This window comes from Onychostoma macrolepis, chromosome 03 (genome assembly GCF_012432095.1).
Source record: "Onychostoma macrolepis isolate SWU-2019 chromosome 03, ASM1243209v1, whole genome shotgun sequence".
NCBI lineage: Eukaryota > Metazoa > Chordata > Actinopteri > Cypriniformes > Cyprinidae > Onychostoma > Onychostoma macrolepis.
The window spans coordinates 30733366-30752381 of NC_081157.1; the positions used below are offsets into that span (position 1 = coordinate 30733366).

At 37.3% G+C, this 19016-nt stretch overlaps 1 protein-coding gene across 1 annotated transcript in view; it reads right to left on the bottom strand.

Moving 5' to 3' along the window:
- The window catches only part of cacna1ha (calcium channel, voltage-dependent, T type, alpha 1H subunit a), a 107039-nt gene that overhangs the window by 37934 nt on the left and 50089 nt on the right, over positions 1–19016 (bottom strand). The window contains 9 exon segments of the mRNA XM_058769987.1: positions 577–932; positions 3128–3605; positions 3607–3915; positions 4850–4942; positions 7851–8163; positions 9361–9520; positions 14828–14925; positions 15275–15408; positions 18756–18865. Of these exon segments, the coding sequence (XP_058625970.1) occupies positions 577–932; positions 3128–3605; positions 3607–3915; positions 4850–4942; positions 7851–8163; positions 9361–9520; positions 14828–14925; positions 15275–15408; positions 18756–18865 (2051 nt within the window).

Sequence of the window (19016 nt, forward strand, 5' to 3'; positions counted from 1 at the left end):
TGTTTTATTTCCCCTCATAAAAAGTATTCAGTTTATACACAAGACTCCTCTACACAATACCAGCTGCAGAAAATGTCAGTACTGTAACCACTTTATATGATATCAAGCATCCATACACATTGCTCACTGTGAGACCTCTATCAGATTGGCTAAATGTCAAACCACAGGATTAGGTATGAAACCAAGAGTGGTAGCATCGCAACTCGAAACAACACGGCAAGGAGAGACAGAAGTGCAGTCCGAGGCACTGCAGCACAACACAGTTATATAACCAGGAGATCTGTTCACCCAACAAGGCTATGAATCCTCATCACTGTTTATGAATGAAAAATAAATAGCAAGCTAATCCCAGCGCATGCCACCAATGAAATTCTGATGAGGAATATGTTATGATATGGTCTGTTTTATTGCTTTGTTTCCTTACAAACAGTCATTATAACAACCATCCTTTTGTTTTTCCTGACCACCAATCAATATTAAAGTAATATAAGTCCTGTCTGACAGTAGCAGATGAAAAACACATGGACTGTTATGAAAAATCAGGCTGTTCATGAAAGAAGCCACACTTGCACTCACCTGCTCATGGTATTCAATCCCCATACTCAAGGTGTTGATGAGGATGGCAATCATAATTCCTCGATTAAAGTATTTGCTATCCACTATGCGTATCAATCGGTCCCGGAAGTCATCCCAGCACTGAGCCAGGCGATTACGCTCCTCCAGGATTTTATGATGGGATGCACGGCAGGGTTTGAACTCTGCTCCATGGGAGAACTCGTAAACCACATCCCCTTCTGATCTGGAGTAGTCTGAATCACCGAGCTCCACATCCATGGTCTCCAGGGCCCTTGCACAATACGGGCAGCTCAGGAGCTCAAGAAGCAACGGACTGGGCACCACACCAGCCATCTGCAGCAGCACACGACTGTGGCCTACATGGGAAAAAACACAATCAGTCAACAATTAGTCAATGCAATTAGGAAACGCAAAAGAAGTATTGCATTTGCTTTAAGAAGCTATGATGCATCTTTTGTACAAGGGCCATATTTTCCACTGATTTATTTTTTTAACTAAAATGTTAATGAAGCATTTGCCATATGGTACTTTTGCATAAAAAGTAACAATGTAACATAATTAGTAATCATTTTGCTTTTAAAAGTAACATTCCCCAACAGTGATCACTTATTTGTCTTTTTCTCTTGTGCATTGCTTCCTTCTGGATTGAGGACATCTCTCAGGAGGGACTGATTGTGCATGATGTCTAAATCATTCATTTGATTTATTCTACCTGGCGTCTAACTCAAACATCAATAGATCCCACAACAAACTTGATGTTTATTGTAAGGTTGTTTATTTGAATTATTACACACCTAATTGGTTCCAATTTTAGCAGTCAAGCCAATAAAACCAGTTACTTCAGCTAGTTTATTAGTCTAGTAGCTTATTTATCTGGCCATAGTCGCGAAAAATAGGCAGTGCTCTATGTATTCTGTTCAAGTGCTTCGCCCTCTCTTGGTCTTATGATCTCACAATCTTAAATAAAACTAATCGGTCTAATCAGAGGATGTCTGTGGCTGTACTCTTATACTAATGTGTTTCCTGAGGACGTAATCATACACAGTGGCCCACTTTAGCCTGTGGTAATGAGCTGAAGTGGAGGTGACTCAAGCTGCCATTAAAAATTACTGTTGGCAGAGGCAGTGAATTTGAAGTAAACACGCAGTACATATTCCTGTTGACAGAAACCCACAAATAGTCATTCTGCAACAGACTGATATAGAAATGAAAACTGGCTTGAGCATGAAAGAGATGCCTTGGCTATTTGGGGCTGAACAAACAACATAACGCAAAACCAAATGCACTAAATTCTACTCATTGATTGCAAACATTTACAGTACTGGGACCCCGCGGTAAATTTGTCACTGTAATCCCTTGAAGTGTTACGCATTTAAAGGGATAATACAACAAAATTAATTTTCTGTCATCTTCCATGACTTCTGAAGCTTTTATGTGAGAAACAGGCCATATTTTAAAGGGATAATTCACTCAAAAATGAAAATTCTGTCATCATTTACTTTATGACTTTTGTGCTTTTGCAGAACACAAAAGAAGAGATTTTGAATTATACTTGAAACTAAATGGTTACCTTTGACTTCCAATGTATGGACAATAATTTTTTTTTTTTTAAACTATATTATAAAATATATATAATTTTCTGTTCCACAGAAGTAAGTCATACAGTTTTAGAGCATGAGGTTGAGTATTCGATAAAAAGACTCTGAGTAAACCATCCTTTAAGTCATATTATCTACATGATACAATCGGTTACAAAATGCACAAGAGCCAGTTGCTTCAGGAAAATTTGCCTGAAGAATGAATAAAACAGTTGACAAAATGAATGCCACTAGCTGACATATAACTTCTGCTCTTCTTTCATGGAGTAAAAAAGAAAACTGTTAACTCCTCATTGTTCCATGTCCAGCATCTTCATTTTCTGTGCTCAAATAGTCAAAACCCACCATTGTTTACACTAATAAAATAAAACACGTCTTTAATGTGCATTTAGACTTTTCTGGCATTAAATTCACCTCAGTCTAGTGCATGACATTTTGAGAGAATATTTCCATTCAACTTTTCAAATGAAAAAAATGTTTACTTAAAATATTTGTATAGATATACAACAAGTGACATTTGGCATCACTGATGTTCTAAGGCCACATAAATGAAGTTATATGGGTTTAGAATGAGGATTTTTATATTTGGGTTTCTGGTTACTGCTTAACTAGAAACCCCAGCAGATGAGATCATTGGAAACCAACTGATCTTTTCCCTCCAATCACAGAGTAAGCTTCCTGCCTATCCGTCTGACAAGAGGAATCAAATGCTGGCATAAGATTTCAAAAGGCTTGATAGCCACAGTCGCTAGTGGAGTGCTGGCAGTCGCCTCACTCCTTTAAAGATTGTGTTAATGACTTTAACATTTGAAGTATTGATTTTCTGTCACATTGGTAAAGGGCTGCCTAACAATCACTTATCAGAATGCCTTTCATTATCCTGAAACAGGCTATATGAGGTGACTACAACTGGACTTGATATGAAGAGGAAACAATGGCTATGAAAAACTCACTATGTTCTCCCATGAGCTGGTGCAGCTTCTCAAAGGGATCAATCGCATCACATCCCGTATTTGCATCCGACTCCCTCCTTCCTTTCCCTGCAGAACTGCTGCCTGTATAGCTGCAAATGAGGGAGGGCAAGATGGTCGGATAATTCATCCCGCCGTTTAGTCGCCCGAGTGCCGGCACACCCACCGCGGTGCTCATTCGCCCTTGCGGGGTCTCCTGAAAGTCACCTTGATAAATGCTGTGCACTGACTGAGTCCTGGAAGAAAGATTGTGTATGGCGGTTGGCTGTGAGGACACGGTCAGTTGCGGCCCCGTTGCGATGGACCTCATTTCCAGAGCCTCGCCGGGCCCCATAGTGGTCACAGGACTGGGGCTGCCATTGCTGAGGTGAGAGTGCTGTCGTTGGTGCTGTTGGATGAGGTTGTGGATGGAGCGGACCCAGTGTCCGCCACCTCTGTGCCTGCTGTGACCATTGGCCCCCGCCGCCGCCGCCTCCTCCTCCTCCTCCCCCACTCAGCCCGCTGTTGGGGTTCACCTTCTTTCTGCGCTTGCTCTGCCAGCTGCTGTAGATGCGGGAAACGCGGCGCTTCACCTTGCGGTACAGGTGGCTGATGTACCTGAGCATCTCCTCGTAGCAGCTCCCCGGCTCAGAGTAGCTGGCGAGGGTGCTGTCGTTGGAGAGGTAACGTGCTCGCTGCTCCTGCATCAGCTGGTTCTCACGCTGCTTTGTTTCTGAGAACTGGGTTGCTATTACAACCAGGCACAGGTTGATCATGAAGAAGGAACCCACCTGAGACACACAAAAGCCGCTTTAGTTTATCATCATGAGCTAACGTAAGTCTTTAAAGAATCTCTTTAATGCCCGTTTTACACTGTACATGTTATTGGCGCATACTGTATACACTACCGTTATATTCTGAAATATTGTAAATATGTATATTTTAAAATGTAATGCAATTTAAAAATGTGATGGCAAAGCTGAATTTTCAGCATCACTTCTCCAGTCTTCAGTGTGATACGATCCTTAACAAGTCATTCTAATATGCTGACTTTCTAATCAAGAAACATTTCTTATTATTAACAATGTCAAAATCAGTTGTGATGCTTAATATTTTTGTGGAAATCATGATTTTTTCATGATTCTTTGATGAATAGAAGGTTCAGAAGAACAGCATTCATTTAATCTTTTGCAATAATATCAATTTAAGTTTTAATCAATTTAATCCATCCTCGCTGAATACAAATATTAATCAAAATTAATTAAATCTTACCTACTATAAACTTTTAAATGGAAGTGTATATTTAAGTATATATATTCAGGAATCAAGCTGTAATTTAAAAGGCATTCTCAATTCTGAATTTTAAATATGGCACACTGACTAACAGATCTACTTGTAATATCACCTATATAAATTTACTGTATATATATATATATTATTTTATATTTAACAAATGTATAGAGCAGGGCTGAGGAACATTTCATTTCCTTGAAATTAATTCCACTTCCTGTAATTCCAATTTAAATTCTTGAGGGATGTAGCACTTCGTTTCAAACCCATAAACTGAATTAAAGTGTGAATTATGTTTAACCCTGATATTAAGTTCTAAGAAATTACACTGCATGTTGCACTTGCCTGCTGCTGCAGTTATGCTGCTGCTCTACTCTACTATGCGGTGTGAAACAGGCTGAAAACATTAAATACTTTCAATTAGAGTATACTTACTATAATAAGCAATATAAAATATATAAAATTGTAAAAGGAGTGGGCATCCATAACGTAATACATGATGTCCACCCATCCTTCCAAAGTAATAACCTGCAAAAACAGAAGAGAAATTAAGATCAAATGAGGATAAAATGCTGTGAGACAGAAGATCCAAATGATCATTATCTTGATCTTGGCCAAGAAGAATAGCAGTCTCAGGTGTCTGGCTCACATTTCTAACTGTGCAGATGGCTGGTGGCTCAAACACTGAGTTTTGAGAGTTCGTCTGGGGAATGGAAAGCCTCGCAAGTTTAGCATATTGTTTTTCTGCAGGTTTTTGAATAATAAATGATAAATGAGTTAAACACATTCAAATGTAGAGCACTGCTAATGCACCTTGACCTAAAGTAAAGTTTCAATCAATTACCTTAGTTTAGACACTCAGATCAAAGACGTCTCTAATTTGTATCTTGAACACAAAGTGTTAGACACTAAAGCTCTTGTAATTGTACTGCTTCTTCCCATCATCTAGGGATTCATTTCGAAATGTTTTTAGGAGATAAATACTCTCCAGTGAACACAAAGCACTAATGACATATAAATCAGAGTCTTACAGTTCATGGCACTGAGTGATGCCAGAGGTCTGATTGGTAGTTTGATCACAGTAAAAGTAGCAGTGCAGGGTTAAATCTGTTAGCATTGAGTCATTTGTTTTGGAAGCCTTGCGCCTGCAGCACTGCATTTCATTCTCATCCAGCTGTATCATTTAGCATTAGACCTCATGTTTGAACCCCAGTTCTTCCTATGCTGTCTACTAGATTCATTGTCTGCTTCAAGAAAATAGACATTTTGGTATTAACAGAGATACATTTCTGTTTTTCACATAAAAACAAAAACATGAGTCTTCTTTTTCGATTTCCGCAGTGCTTCCACACAGTTGGCTTTAAAACAGCTGATTCAAAACTTATCCACATTTACATTTTGTTAATGCAACTACTGCTAGACACACATTTTTACATAATTTATTGTGGATTTATTTTACAGCCATACCAAGCATAATTTTAAAATATTGCTTAAGAGTCCAGTTGGGTTTAGTTTTTAATGGATGTCAGACTAACAAAAACTTGTGAGTTGGATTGTTTTCAGCTGGTTACAGCACTAATATTCTTGAATATTTCCTTATGTGGGTGTTTCTTCAACTACTGGCACTTTTGGCCAAGTGGATTTTTAGAAAATAAACTCTCTTAAAACACACTCTCACTAGTTTAACTCGTCCACTAAAGTCCAACAAACCTGCATCACGGGAGAATTTTGTAAGTTTTGTCATGTTTTCTGAAAGCCATGAACATGCCCATCACAGGGCTATTTCCACCACACCTCAAATAATACATTACAGTATGCTTTATAGCATTCTATGATGGAAATATTTAATGGAAATGACAATTTTAACACTTTGAGAATGGTCAGCTCCTTTCTAAGGCTAGTTTCATAGCTAGCACTTTATGCATCCAAAATACACACAGTTGACCCTTCGCAAAGACCTGCCCCCCAAATTTTGCCATTTTGTAAGAAATTCAAACAATAAATACTATTGTGTGGCTCTTTAATGTGTCGTGACAGATCGCTGTAGAGCCTCAGTTCAAGCGGCATGTGAACCGATCATCTCTTCCTCTTTACTAGTTATAGCGTCAAATAAACATGAATGAACATCAGAAGGCATCTTGTTTCAACCACAGAAAGACGTCAATACACTGTTTTTCAAGTTCAAGTCCACCGACATTAATCTACTCTTCTGCCTGATTTGTTTGTCTGACAAAAATGGCAGATTTTACATTATGATTGGTCAGATCGCCTGTCAATCAAACTCCAGGTGAGAAGGGTCAATTAACTAATATTTTCAAACTTTTAATATAATTAAAAAATTACCTGATCTGAAATGATCCACGAAAAATTCTGCTCAGAAGTGAAATTGACCTTGATTTTAATTCATTTTCTTCACACACAATGTCTCATTTAATTTCAAACATGCTTCTCACCGAGTACATTAACTTTATCAGTGGCAAAATGTGTAGAAAATGATATAAATCAATTTTCACAAAATAACTTTAATTACTAAACACTAAAATATGAATAACAATATATTTTTTACTCTTTGTTTTAAAATTCCCATTTTATAGTAACCGCTATAGAACAAAAAGAAAAAAGGTCTATCTGGCCATAAAAGTGCCAATAGGTGAAGAAACATTATTTTAGAATAACCTGCTCCCTGAGGTGTCATTTTATGAGTACAATCCAGGTCCTATTAAGATCTTATGTTGACACAGGTGAAAACCCTTCAGGCCCTCTTTTATAATTGCATATCCTGTACCGTCATTATAACCCAGCCAAAAGGGACACCACGTGACTGACCCACTTGTAACGATCGGACGAATGAGACCAACATTCATTTCCAACAGAATGGAGCACAGGTCTCATTGTATGTCTGTACGACAGGCCCAACGTGCCCAACGTGCCCCTCCAACAAGGGCATGACTGAGCATATTAATATGCTTAAACAGGGTTTGTGCCACCAGTCCGTCTGTGGTGATTCAACTCTGCTGATGAGGATGGATTGAAAGTACAAATGAGTTAATATGCGACGGGAAGCTTTTTCTTTTCTGATTTAATTTCCACAGGCTGCGATATAAGATATCACATTCCCATCCAATCTCATCACTTTGCAGAGCTCCTCCCGAGCAAGGGGCAGAAATGACTAAAACAGACATTTGCTCAGAGAAGATTCAATAATTTGGTGTGATTGGAGCGTGCTTAACAAGACTTTGTCATTTCAAGATGAAAATGGAGTAATAAAAAGTTGTAAAAAGCCTCATCTATATTTGTAATAACTAGGGCCTTTGACTTTAGGGAAAAGAACAATGACGCTTACTAATGCATTTCCATTCCCACAGCGCCCAACAAAAAGACCATCAGCGACATGGAAATGATCTGGATTACAAACAACATTCCAAGAGGAACTTACCTGGAATATCGCAATCCAGGCATATCCAATATTATCGAAGTTCACTGCCCCTTTGTGCGGGTTGAGCTCCCCGGGCTTACACTTATTGTAATACTGGTTCCAGTTAACACAGCTGCTGTTGCCTGTCCCATCCAGGCCAGAGTAGGCATGTCCCGGTGGAGATGCATTTAAAGTGCACTCAACACCCTCCTTGAGGGGGGGCACCTGACTACAGCGCAGCATGCCGTTCTCCTTATCGGAGGCGCAGATGAAGGGGTTTTCCTCACCTTCTTCATTCATGTAGTACGGACTCATGTGTGACAGATTATAAAGGCTGTGGAAACACATGGAAAACAATGTGGAATATATGGCATTTACTTACTAAAACAGACACACATTATATGCTCAGAGACCACACAGCATCTTCCTTATCTTTACATGAGTCATTTACATGAGAGGACCCCCCTGTGACTGTGCGTCAAGGTGAGTAAGTGTCTTAAAATACCAGATAATTTGACCCTTTTTATGACAAGGCAAGGTTGGTGCAGATTGTAAAATGTTAAGTGGTAAGCCACTCCCCTAAAACTGGATATCTACAAATTTCTATGAATCTTTTTTTGCAATAATGATATTGATGTAAACACTCACATGTACTCAAGACGTGAGGAAAATTACAGTTTATTATGGTTACACCACATGACAGAAAATATGTTTTAAACTAGTTTTTCAAAGATGTTTCCTTTTCTTTTTCATGGAAACTCTTACTCATCATTGATCCATCTGTCTAATATGTTATAATCAGGTCAGAATTTTGTTTTAGAGGGAAATTTCACAACTGGGGTACCTGGAGCCCCCAGGAAAATTAAATTAAATTCAAAACAGAACATGAGGGTTAAACATTTTATTAAAACAAATACCACAGAGAGCCACAGCGAGTTTGGGAATATCATGTCACAAATGGTACTGCTAAGTGATACAAAAAATTTAATCAACTGTATGTATGTAAACAAGGCTGATCCAGGTCAATATAAAATGTAATATAATTTTATACTCAATAAAATAACTTTCATAAAAACACTTTAGAATGGGGCATTTCACTGGCTCATATTTCTAAATAAGACCTGGCAGGTGAAAATGTTGTTGCTCTAGCATCAAAACACATGCATTCTGTATTTGTACCATTACATCAAAATATATGACTTATAATTCAACTCATTTTGATAGCTGCAGTCTGTACTTATCAAAGCCTCTCAAGGCTTTTTTTCATTTAATATGCTTTTACCCATATACCTTTGTTGGAGGTGTGTGTACCTACAGTGCCCGGGGACCGATGCTCAGCACTGATTTTATGCCAGGGTGCAATGTTCAGTTTACAAGACTGTCAGCAGCTGAAATGCCATTGCTTCTGGCAACAGTTGGCTGCCACTTTGGATCATATCGGCAGCGCTGACATGCTCCCAGCGGAGAGAGGGTAAAGGAGGAGAAGAGGGGAAGAAAGCTGCCAGTTAGATAAGAGCAGGACTGTACTTACGCTTTCACGTTATCTGGCATGAAACACCGATTCCTAAGAAGTCCAGCCCACAGCTGCACCCCGACAATGCCGAATATAAAGAAGACAAAAAAGCACAGCAGGAGGACATTGCCTAACATAGGCAAAGTATCAAGAAGCAGAGTCACCAGTATCCTCATACCTGAAATACAAAAACACAGACGCAACACCGTTAAAGTTGTTGTGTGATTACTATATACTGCGTTTTGTGGGGGGTTGGCATAACATGCTTAATTTTTTTAATTACCAGTATAAATACCTGACAGACAAGTATATGGATTAATGAGATAATATTTTAAGATTATCACACTTGACTGATAATTGTTGACCAATAACAGTGTTGTATTTATGTTCAAATCTACCAATTGCCACGTTGACATAGACATTTTCATAATATATTTGAAGGAATTTTCAGAGAGAACAAGAAAGAAAGAAAGAAAAACATGTTTTCCACTTTGCAGGAGACAAATACTGAAATGTGAATTACTTGAAACTACATAAAAAAAATAAAAAAAACATGTTAGACGAACAGAATTCCCCAAATTAGTCAAACATTAAAAAAATTTTTTAAACTATATCTCAGATACTTTTGCTTTGTAAGGTGATTGTGCTTTCATAAACAAAGAGAACACAGTTCATTTCAGATATTAAGTGTCCTTTGGCTACCAAAACCATAGATCAGTTTTGGTTCCTAATTGAAAATTTGTTGAACAAAAAATCTGTAGTTGCTTTGATTCATTTGTTGTCAGAATTAGTCATTTTGCATTTAGTGAATTAACAAATTAAAACTGACATAAACTAATCTTACTTGAGGCAAATTTTATGACAGTAGTTGAGAAAAACCCCAACATCTGAATGCATTGAGTTGCATCGACTCCTTTTAACAGTGTATATGGTGAAATGGCAAATCTTAGGTTATAGAACGACACCTTTAACCCAAATCGGTCCCACTTGTTGTAAGGCTTGACAGAGCACAAAAGGACTTCTGATGGACCACAGGGACTGACTGAGTCAGACTTTAATGGAAAAATAAGACTTAAACCACTGAACAAATATCCATTCCCATCATCCTTCACTGCAGGTTTCCACTAGCACTGATAAAAGCTAACACTAGTCAGAACAACATAGCAACCATAGAGCAAGACCCTAGCAACCACATAGCAATGTGCTAACAATCACTCAGACCACTTTATCAACCACAAAACAAGGCCCTGGCAACACCCTACAGTAGCACTGAGGAAGCGAGGTTCGCACAGGCATGAAACCCTCACATTTTGAGTGGATACAGAATTCTAGTGTTCAACTGAGAACTACCATAATAGGAAAAACTTAAGGAATGTATGTCACATGCTAATATAAACTCACATCAGAACTTTCAAGCACTTAAAAATTATAGTATTCTAAAGAATACAAACATGGCTGTCAAAATTATCACATTAACGTATGTGATTCAATGAATTAGTCTAATGCTGTTATTTTTAACAGATTTTTAACAAATCTGACTATAACTGCTTTATACTTTTCAGTGGTATTGCTAAAAACAACTCTTTGCACTCTTTTATGTTAGAATATATTAACATTGATTAAAAAATTATTATCATGAATCTATATAATTTATTCTCACTTATTGTATACAGTATGTTGTCGATGTGAAATGTCAAAAAATATTCCTGGCTGTAGAGGTGAAATGTCTCAAATAATGAGAAGACCATCTATGCTGGTAGAGGACAGCAGGAAAGAATTTTTCAAAATTCTATAAAGCATGTGACAGGGTGTGGGGAATCCATAAAGTTATTTTATTATTTAAAGATTGAATTCAGTGTTTGCATTTCCTGTTTTTTAATCAGTTTGAGAAAAATAGAATCTGCTATAAAATCGCTATGCATCTTTGTGAGATTACGTGAAATGCATCACAAAATATTTTAATCAATTGACAGTCTTAGAAAACAAACCAAAGAGCAAAAAAAAATAAAAGAGTCATGGATGCATATGTAAATCAGCGGTGTCACTGTCACATGGCCCAGTGATCAAGACAGACCGGTGTGAACTGTGTTCAGTGACACGCTAAAACTGTCAGAATAGATAAGCCCGAGAGCATCAGCGTTCAGGATATCTCAAGTGGAATGAATGCCTTGTTATCTACAGATACTCATACTTATTTCAGATGAATCAGTCCAGTCCATCACTCTGCTTTCTTGAGAAGTCACGACAATGGTGAAAAACAGCAAAAAGACACTCGCTTGCAAAAGCATAAAAACATCAGAAAACATCATCGTGAGAAGTGCCCCCAGAGAGGAGTGATGCATCCGGTGGATCCGAGTGACTAATGTGTTTGAGGTGGGTGTGTGAGGCTGATGTAATTAAAGTGTATGATATGGAGAGGAGAGGCCTTAAATGGGCCTGTCTGAGTGTGGATATCCCCTCGAAGGCCTGCATCCTTCCCACCAAAGACAGTGTGGAGCCACAGCGTCGATCGGACACTTTAATGAGCCCCCTAGAGATACGTGTGGTCACATAGTGGAAGTGGATGAACATACTAACTCGCTCTTGTGTAAACAGATACATGAGAGATAGAGAATCGCTCTGCCAAACATTTCTAGCTTGGTATTTGAAATACAGCTTCAGGTGTGAAATGGCATGTCGGCAATAACAAAATAACATAGACGCACACATACACTCCAACTAACATCCACAATTCACTCATTAGAAAATCGTAATATCATTCCATACTAAAAGCACTTCTGCTGGCGGCAACACTCCACCGAGACAAATAAATCACAGTATCTCGTCCTCCATCTGGGCAACAGCAGAGTCATTAAAGCTGATGTGGTGGAGCAGACTTACTCATACTTTAAATCTCCAACTCACTCCAGGGTGTGTCTCAATCCATCTCCTAGTTTAGCAGTAAGTGCACTAACCAGGGAATCTGCCATTTCTATGGCTGTCGAAATTCACTGATGCAATAAAATGTTTGCTCTCCAAAAATGCTACGAAACAAATGGGAAATTCACTACATACACTTCTATATACACTACCTACATCTACATGTACAAATCTATGTACAATACATATACTGTGTATGTTTTCAAGAAATTAGTACTTTGATTCAGCAAAGATTCAATAAATCGAACAAAAGAGATAGTAAAGACATTTATAATTTTACAAAACATTTCGATTTAAAATTTTATGGAATGCTTTTCTTTTGTTTCTGCAAAAATATTAAGCAGCACAACTGTATTTCAACATTGATAATAATAAAAAGTATTTCTTGAGCACAAACTTGGCATATTAGAATGATTTCTAAAGGATCGTGTGACACTGAAGACTGTAATAACGGCCAACACAGGAATAACTTACAATTGAAAATATATTGCAATAGAAAACATTTATTATAAATTGTAATAATTTACAATATTACTGTTTACTGTATTGTTAATCAAATACAGAAAGAAAAGAACAAACTTTTGAGCAGACCTTTGTCTGTGTAGAAATCTGTTGACAGTAACAAGAGGGGACACTATGGTAACTTTATATGGCCTTTGACTTGTGGGACACGTTAACTCGTGGTTTTTCTTATAGACAAGGATCTAGAGATCAAATATAACTGTCAGTCCACCGTACAGAGGCTCATTACTGGAAGAAATATGCCTCTCTCAGTTTGTGGGACATGTTCTGCTGGGTAATTTATGGACTAGTGTGTTCTGTAAGTTGTCTTTCCTGCACATAGGCTCATAACGTAATTGGCTGAGATGATCTCTGCTTCACAAGTCATAGATCAGGCAGCTGTTTTCTCCTTTCATCACAGATGAAAGGACACATAATAACATATTTTGAGTGACAGGCAGCATCCACAACTAAAGATCACCTTGCTGGAAAAACCAAGTCATAACAGCTTTAGGTTGTCGAAGCTGGTTTTTGGAACATAGTAGCTGGTTTGTTGCCGGCAAGAAAATTTATAACGGAGAAAAATATTTTCCTGGAAATGTACTATTTGAAATATGCCACATTTTAAGCCAATCGCCTGAACCGTAAATGCCATGTGACTAATCGTGAGACTATTCAATGGATCCCCAGCAGCTCAGCCAACGTGACATAGCTGACTTAAAGGGGCCATGAACTGCCTTTGTTTTTTATTTTGTACTGTTCTCTGAGGTCTACTTATAATGTTATCAGGATTTTTACAACAAAAACATATACACATTTCATTTAAAAGTAATAGGCTATTTTCTGTCCTGTTTTTAACCCCCTCATCAGAACACTCTGTTTGAATAGGCTTGGCGGATTGTAGACTCAGAAGTAAATGCCCACTGCTGTGATTGGCTAACGGTTGTGTATGTTTGACAGAGTACATCCTTCACAGATGGGCTGCTGTGATTTAGGTTAAAAATGCATAACTACTCAGTACATATCAAAAGATCTGTAAGAAGAGAAAAAGCAATAGTGATCAGACAAAGCAAAAGTAATGAAAATAGTAACTCATACTTGTGTGGTGCGACATCGGATCCAATATAGTCAGCACATCATTGTCTTTCTGAAAATCCTGCATCGAATTGTGCTCTTGTCATTTACCTACTATGTGCGGCCGTGCACAAAATGGTGGGCGGGGCTAAACAGGCAGCGATTTAGAAGCAGGTGTTGATCTTCTGTCTTTTTGGCAGATTGGCTTCAATATACTGCAAGCTGTTTTTAGACTAACGAGAAAGTTCTGAGTTATGAAACTTACAGAAAGTTTTTATAGCACAATGACCTCCTGTATATGTCAAAAAAGATCAAGGGAATTTTGATTTCTCAGTTCATGACCCCTTTAACCTGGCTGATAAATATGTTTAACCCTTGTGCTATGTTGAAAACCCTATAGCACTTTTGTTTTTCCTGGTCAAAAATGACTGGCCTTTTTTTCAAAAAAAGCTATTTTTTACAGGCCGGTCATTTTTGACTGGGAAGTGTGGCTTTGTTCCATTTTTCACAAAATAAATACTTTTCAAAATAAACTTCCTGTTTAAACATTAAAGGACAATCGTATGATAAACAGTGCTAATTTTTTAAGATCAATGAGGCCTATGATCAGTCAGTTCCAAAAAGAAATACAAAATCTGTCCTAATTGAAAGAAATCAAGCTGCCAGATTGAATCCAATATCTGCTGATAATATAGCATAATGAGAATTTTAGAAACTTTTTTGTAGGCTGGCCATTTTTGACTGTGAACACCACAAGTGTAACAAGGTGGAAACTATTTTGGGAAGTTGTTATACCCTGTGTGAACAAGGTCAGTTTTAGCCAAGTTTTAGCCCAGTGTGATAACATTATTTTTTGGCAAAAAGAAAATCCTCTCTGGGTCAAAATGACGCGAACACCACCAGAGGCTTAAAGCACATAAACCATCTCAAACCAATTAATCACCAAAAATACCCCATTTTATCTGGATTTCCCAGCATGACAGACACTTACTAGGCACTCTGTTGATGGCTCGCAGGGGCCTGAGCACTCGCACAGTCCGGATGGCTGACAGGCTGGCGTTATGACCGTCCAGTGAATACTCCATCATCCTGAAGAAAGCAGAGCAGAGGAAACATACTGCAAGCATCAGACACTAAAGGTCAATCTCTATAACCTTTCTTTCTGTCGATCTTACATGAGGATAATGAAAGAAAAGAGGTTTTAAAAGAGAAGTCTTCATGCATTCATCACTCTTGTCAATTTAAAGGTCATTTTAAACAGCAAGGGGAGTGTTTTTTCAAATGGTAAATGAATCAGAGCGCTGGGACATCTCACAATAATTCTATTTCCCAACTGATGGCCTGTAAATCGAGTGGTGGGTCCCTCTTGACCAGCTTTACCGTGGTGATAATGGTTAAATGCATGAGTGACAAGTGAGAAAAAAGGCAGATTCCTCACCCTGCCATGACAATGAAGAAGTCCAGGCGGTTCCATGTGTCACCAAGGTAACACTTTGATCCAAAAATCCCCAGGGCTATCATTTTGATGACCATCTCCACAGCAAAGAAGGCGAAGATGCAGTCATCAAACACCTGTGGACACAGATCACATTAATATAATCACATAGTAGGACAGACATTTTACTACATTTAAACAATTATATATCAACAGTGTTGTGAAGGTTACTTTGGAAATGTAATAGGTTACAGATTACAAGTTACCTTATTTAAAATGTAATAAGTAGTGTAACTACTTCAATTACTTTATTAAAGTAATGTAACTGATTACTTTTTGATTACTTTTCAAAATTTCTAACAAATGTTTTCAACTGTTTATCATTTTGAAACATTTAGACCAGGGAGGATAATCCTTATAGTGCTCAACGCTGATTACTGTCAGACTTTCAAAATCCTTCATCACTAAGATTATAATAATTAAATTAAACCACAAAATCAGACTTTAGCAACTCTTTTTACTTTGAGATTGTTTTGAGGTTAAATACAGATTTAAAATCATAACATGAAATAATTTAATAGCTATGATACTGTTTTTGAAATCAAATCTTTGCATAGTTATGACAGGAAACACTGGCATCTAACAATGCCTTGGAAAAAAAAACCTGTTAATCTTAAAAAATAAAGCATATACACAAACCAAAATAGGAAGAAAACAGTTATTAAAAAAATGTGTCGTATTCTGTGTCCTAAACTCTTGAAACATGTCTCATATTTTAGAGCAGTCGATGCAATTTGGGAAAGAAATCAATCAAATACTTATGTGTTTGAAAATAATCAGATGTAACCCCCTAAATAATTGTTAACATTTTCATAAGTGTAATTTAATTACACATTTTTTCTCAGCGACTGTAACAGATTATAGTTACATTTACTTTGTAATTAAATTACGTAATTCCATTACATGTAACTAGTTACTCCCCAACACTGTATATATGCTTTTGAATTTGCTTCCCTCAATAAATGCTGCTTTCGCTCACAAATATTTCGCTCTCTATCGTAAAAGAACTTGCTTACAAAATTTCATTTTCTTGCAAAATGCTAGTGTTCTCTCTCAAAAGTACTGCTTCTCAACTAGAAAATGTGCATTCCCTCAAAAAACATTGCACTCTTTTGCAGATGTATCCATTCCTAAATTTAACAACTACCTTACTAACTATTATAAAATGGTTAGTTCCATAAATATAAACGCTTCTCGTGCGGAGATATGTTGATGTGTGTGCGGCGCGCGTCTGTGTGGAAGCCCACAGTTTCCGAAGTGAGGAGGGAATATTACTGTATTTATTAGTTTTCTGTTTCAGGTATGATTCTGTATGTCTTTATGTCCATCAGTTTACACTGTAATGACGCTTGCAAACTCGCGCTGTGCCGCGAATCGATCCGTTTTAAACTAAAATACGGAGAACAGACATTTCCTCATGCTGAGAGATAAGCAGATGTTGATGAGAAAATATCCACTCTTAAAAATAAAGGTGCTTCAAAAGGTTCTTCAAGCGATGCCATAGAAGAACCATTTTTGGTTCCACAAAGAACCATTCAGTCAAAGGCTCTTTAAAGAACCATCTCTTCCTTACCTTTTTATATAATCTGAAGAACCTTCTTTCACCACGAAGAACCTTTTGTGAAACAGAAAGGTTCTTCAGATGTTAAAGGTTCTTTATGGAACCATTTAGACAAAAAGGTTCTTCTATGGCATCGTGAAGCACCTTTATTTTTAAGAGTGTATGGTGTTAAAACAATAAAGGACACAGCGGATGATAAGACCTCTCTGTTTTTATTTAAGCTCCATTAGATGAGAGGCATGTTCGGAACATTCTCTTGCTGTTTACTGTTGCTGTCAGGAACTATTTTTTAGCGGAAGGACAGCATTTAACGAACTTCTCAAAAAAAGTAACATTTCAAAACATAAATTTGTGGTTTGACTATTTTTTTATTGTGTGGTAACCGTTTTACTCCCCTTCATGTCGTGCCTAACAACGCCCTTCAGCCGTGATTAATTCACGATACAGCATGGCCTCACGTACCTTATTGCTTACTTAATAAGCAGCAAATTAGGAGTTTATTGAGGCAACAGTCGTAGTTAACAGTGAGAATTGGTCCCCAAACTAAAATATGACCAATATTTTTGATAAAAGTATTGCATTTACCCCGAGAAACCTTGAGTTCACACACAAAAGCACTGAAATATAGATTTTCCTCCCACTTCATATTATTTTCATCACAAAAAGTTTTTCAGGTGAATGCAAAGTTTTTTGGGTGAACGCAAAATTTTGAGAGAATGCAAAAGCATTGAAGTATAATTTTTCTTCCTGTCTCTTTGGGGAGAGGGCAGAGAACTTTAAATGTGCTTATATAAATTTGGGCACCATTTGAGCAGTTTACAGGGAGAGAGTGAGAGGATCAGCTATGATTCATTTTGTGTAGTATTTTCAGCTCTGGCCTCAGCCGACCCGATCTCCTAAATCCTGCTGATGCTGATGTCAGGCTCTTCTGGACATAAAAATTTCCCATAGTACCATATATAAAACCCAGTTCACTTTGGTGGGAGCGTGGGCAGGATTACAGAGAATTACAAAACTACAGAAAAATGCCTCAGTCTCTGATATCTGGCAAAGGTTCCAGTGACCCCTAAACTGGTGCGTGCCACAAAACATGGGCGAAACGCCAACTCTGTGCTGAGACAGTCCTAAAAACAGATATTGGACACAAAAATAATAAAATAAACAAATAAAATAAAGGGTAAGGAATCATTTTAGGACCAGTGGAGATGTGAATTCTGATGTACAGAGGCCCCAAAAAAGTACTTGGAGATCTAATCCACACCAATTTTATTTTATTTTTATTGAGCTACTATTAATATTTTTTATTCATTTTTAATTATTTTTAGTTATAAATTTAATTAATTACTTTTATATTTTCCATTTTAATCTTAAAGTAATTTAGTTTTTTTTTATTCTTTTTTTTTTACATCTATATATTTTCTTTTTAATATTTTCTTTCACTTCAGTTAAATTTCTAGTAACGAAAATGTTTTTATGGTTTTAGTATCAGTTTTACTTTACTATAACAACTGTGATCCACATTTGTTAGGTTTCAAATGATAAAAAAGAAACATGGAGCATAGTGGAACATGTGATGATGAAGCATGCCTAGTATTCTGCAAGTACACCTGCTTGAACTTCATAAATTCACAAAAAAATCACCTTGAAACTAGTTTGTTTTGAAGTAAATGCATCAGAGAAGTGAAGTCAGTACTGAGAAAAGCTCTAGCAGCATTTGATGGTTTAATGTTATTTAATGCAATGCAATCCCTCCAGTTTTAAGTGTTTAAATGCTTTTATGGAATACTGTATCTTGGAATGACGTTTGAAGAAACATTATCACATTACAAGCTTTCTCTCATTGCATAATGGAGCGAGACTTACCTGTAGGACGACACACCACTCAGACTGGCACTTGAGGTCCTCACATGGCTGGAACATGCCCAGAGTCACACAGTTCAACAGAATCACCAGCATGCTCACATGCTCAAACCATGTGCACAAGAGTCAAGGGAATATATCACAGAGATCATAGAGTCATTGTTTCTGGATTGTGTTCTGTCAATTGCAAAGCACTGTTACTCCACAAAACATAAATATACATAGATAATAAACACAAATATTGATTTTGTCGATCCCTTAATA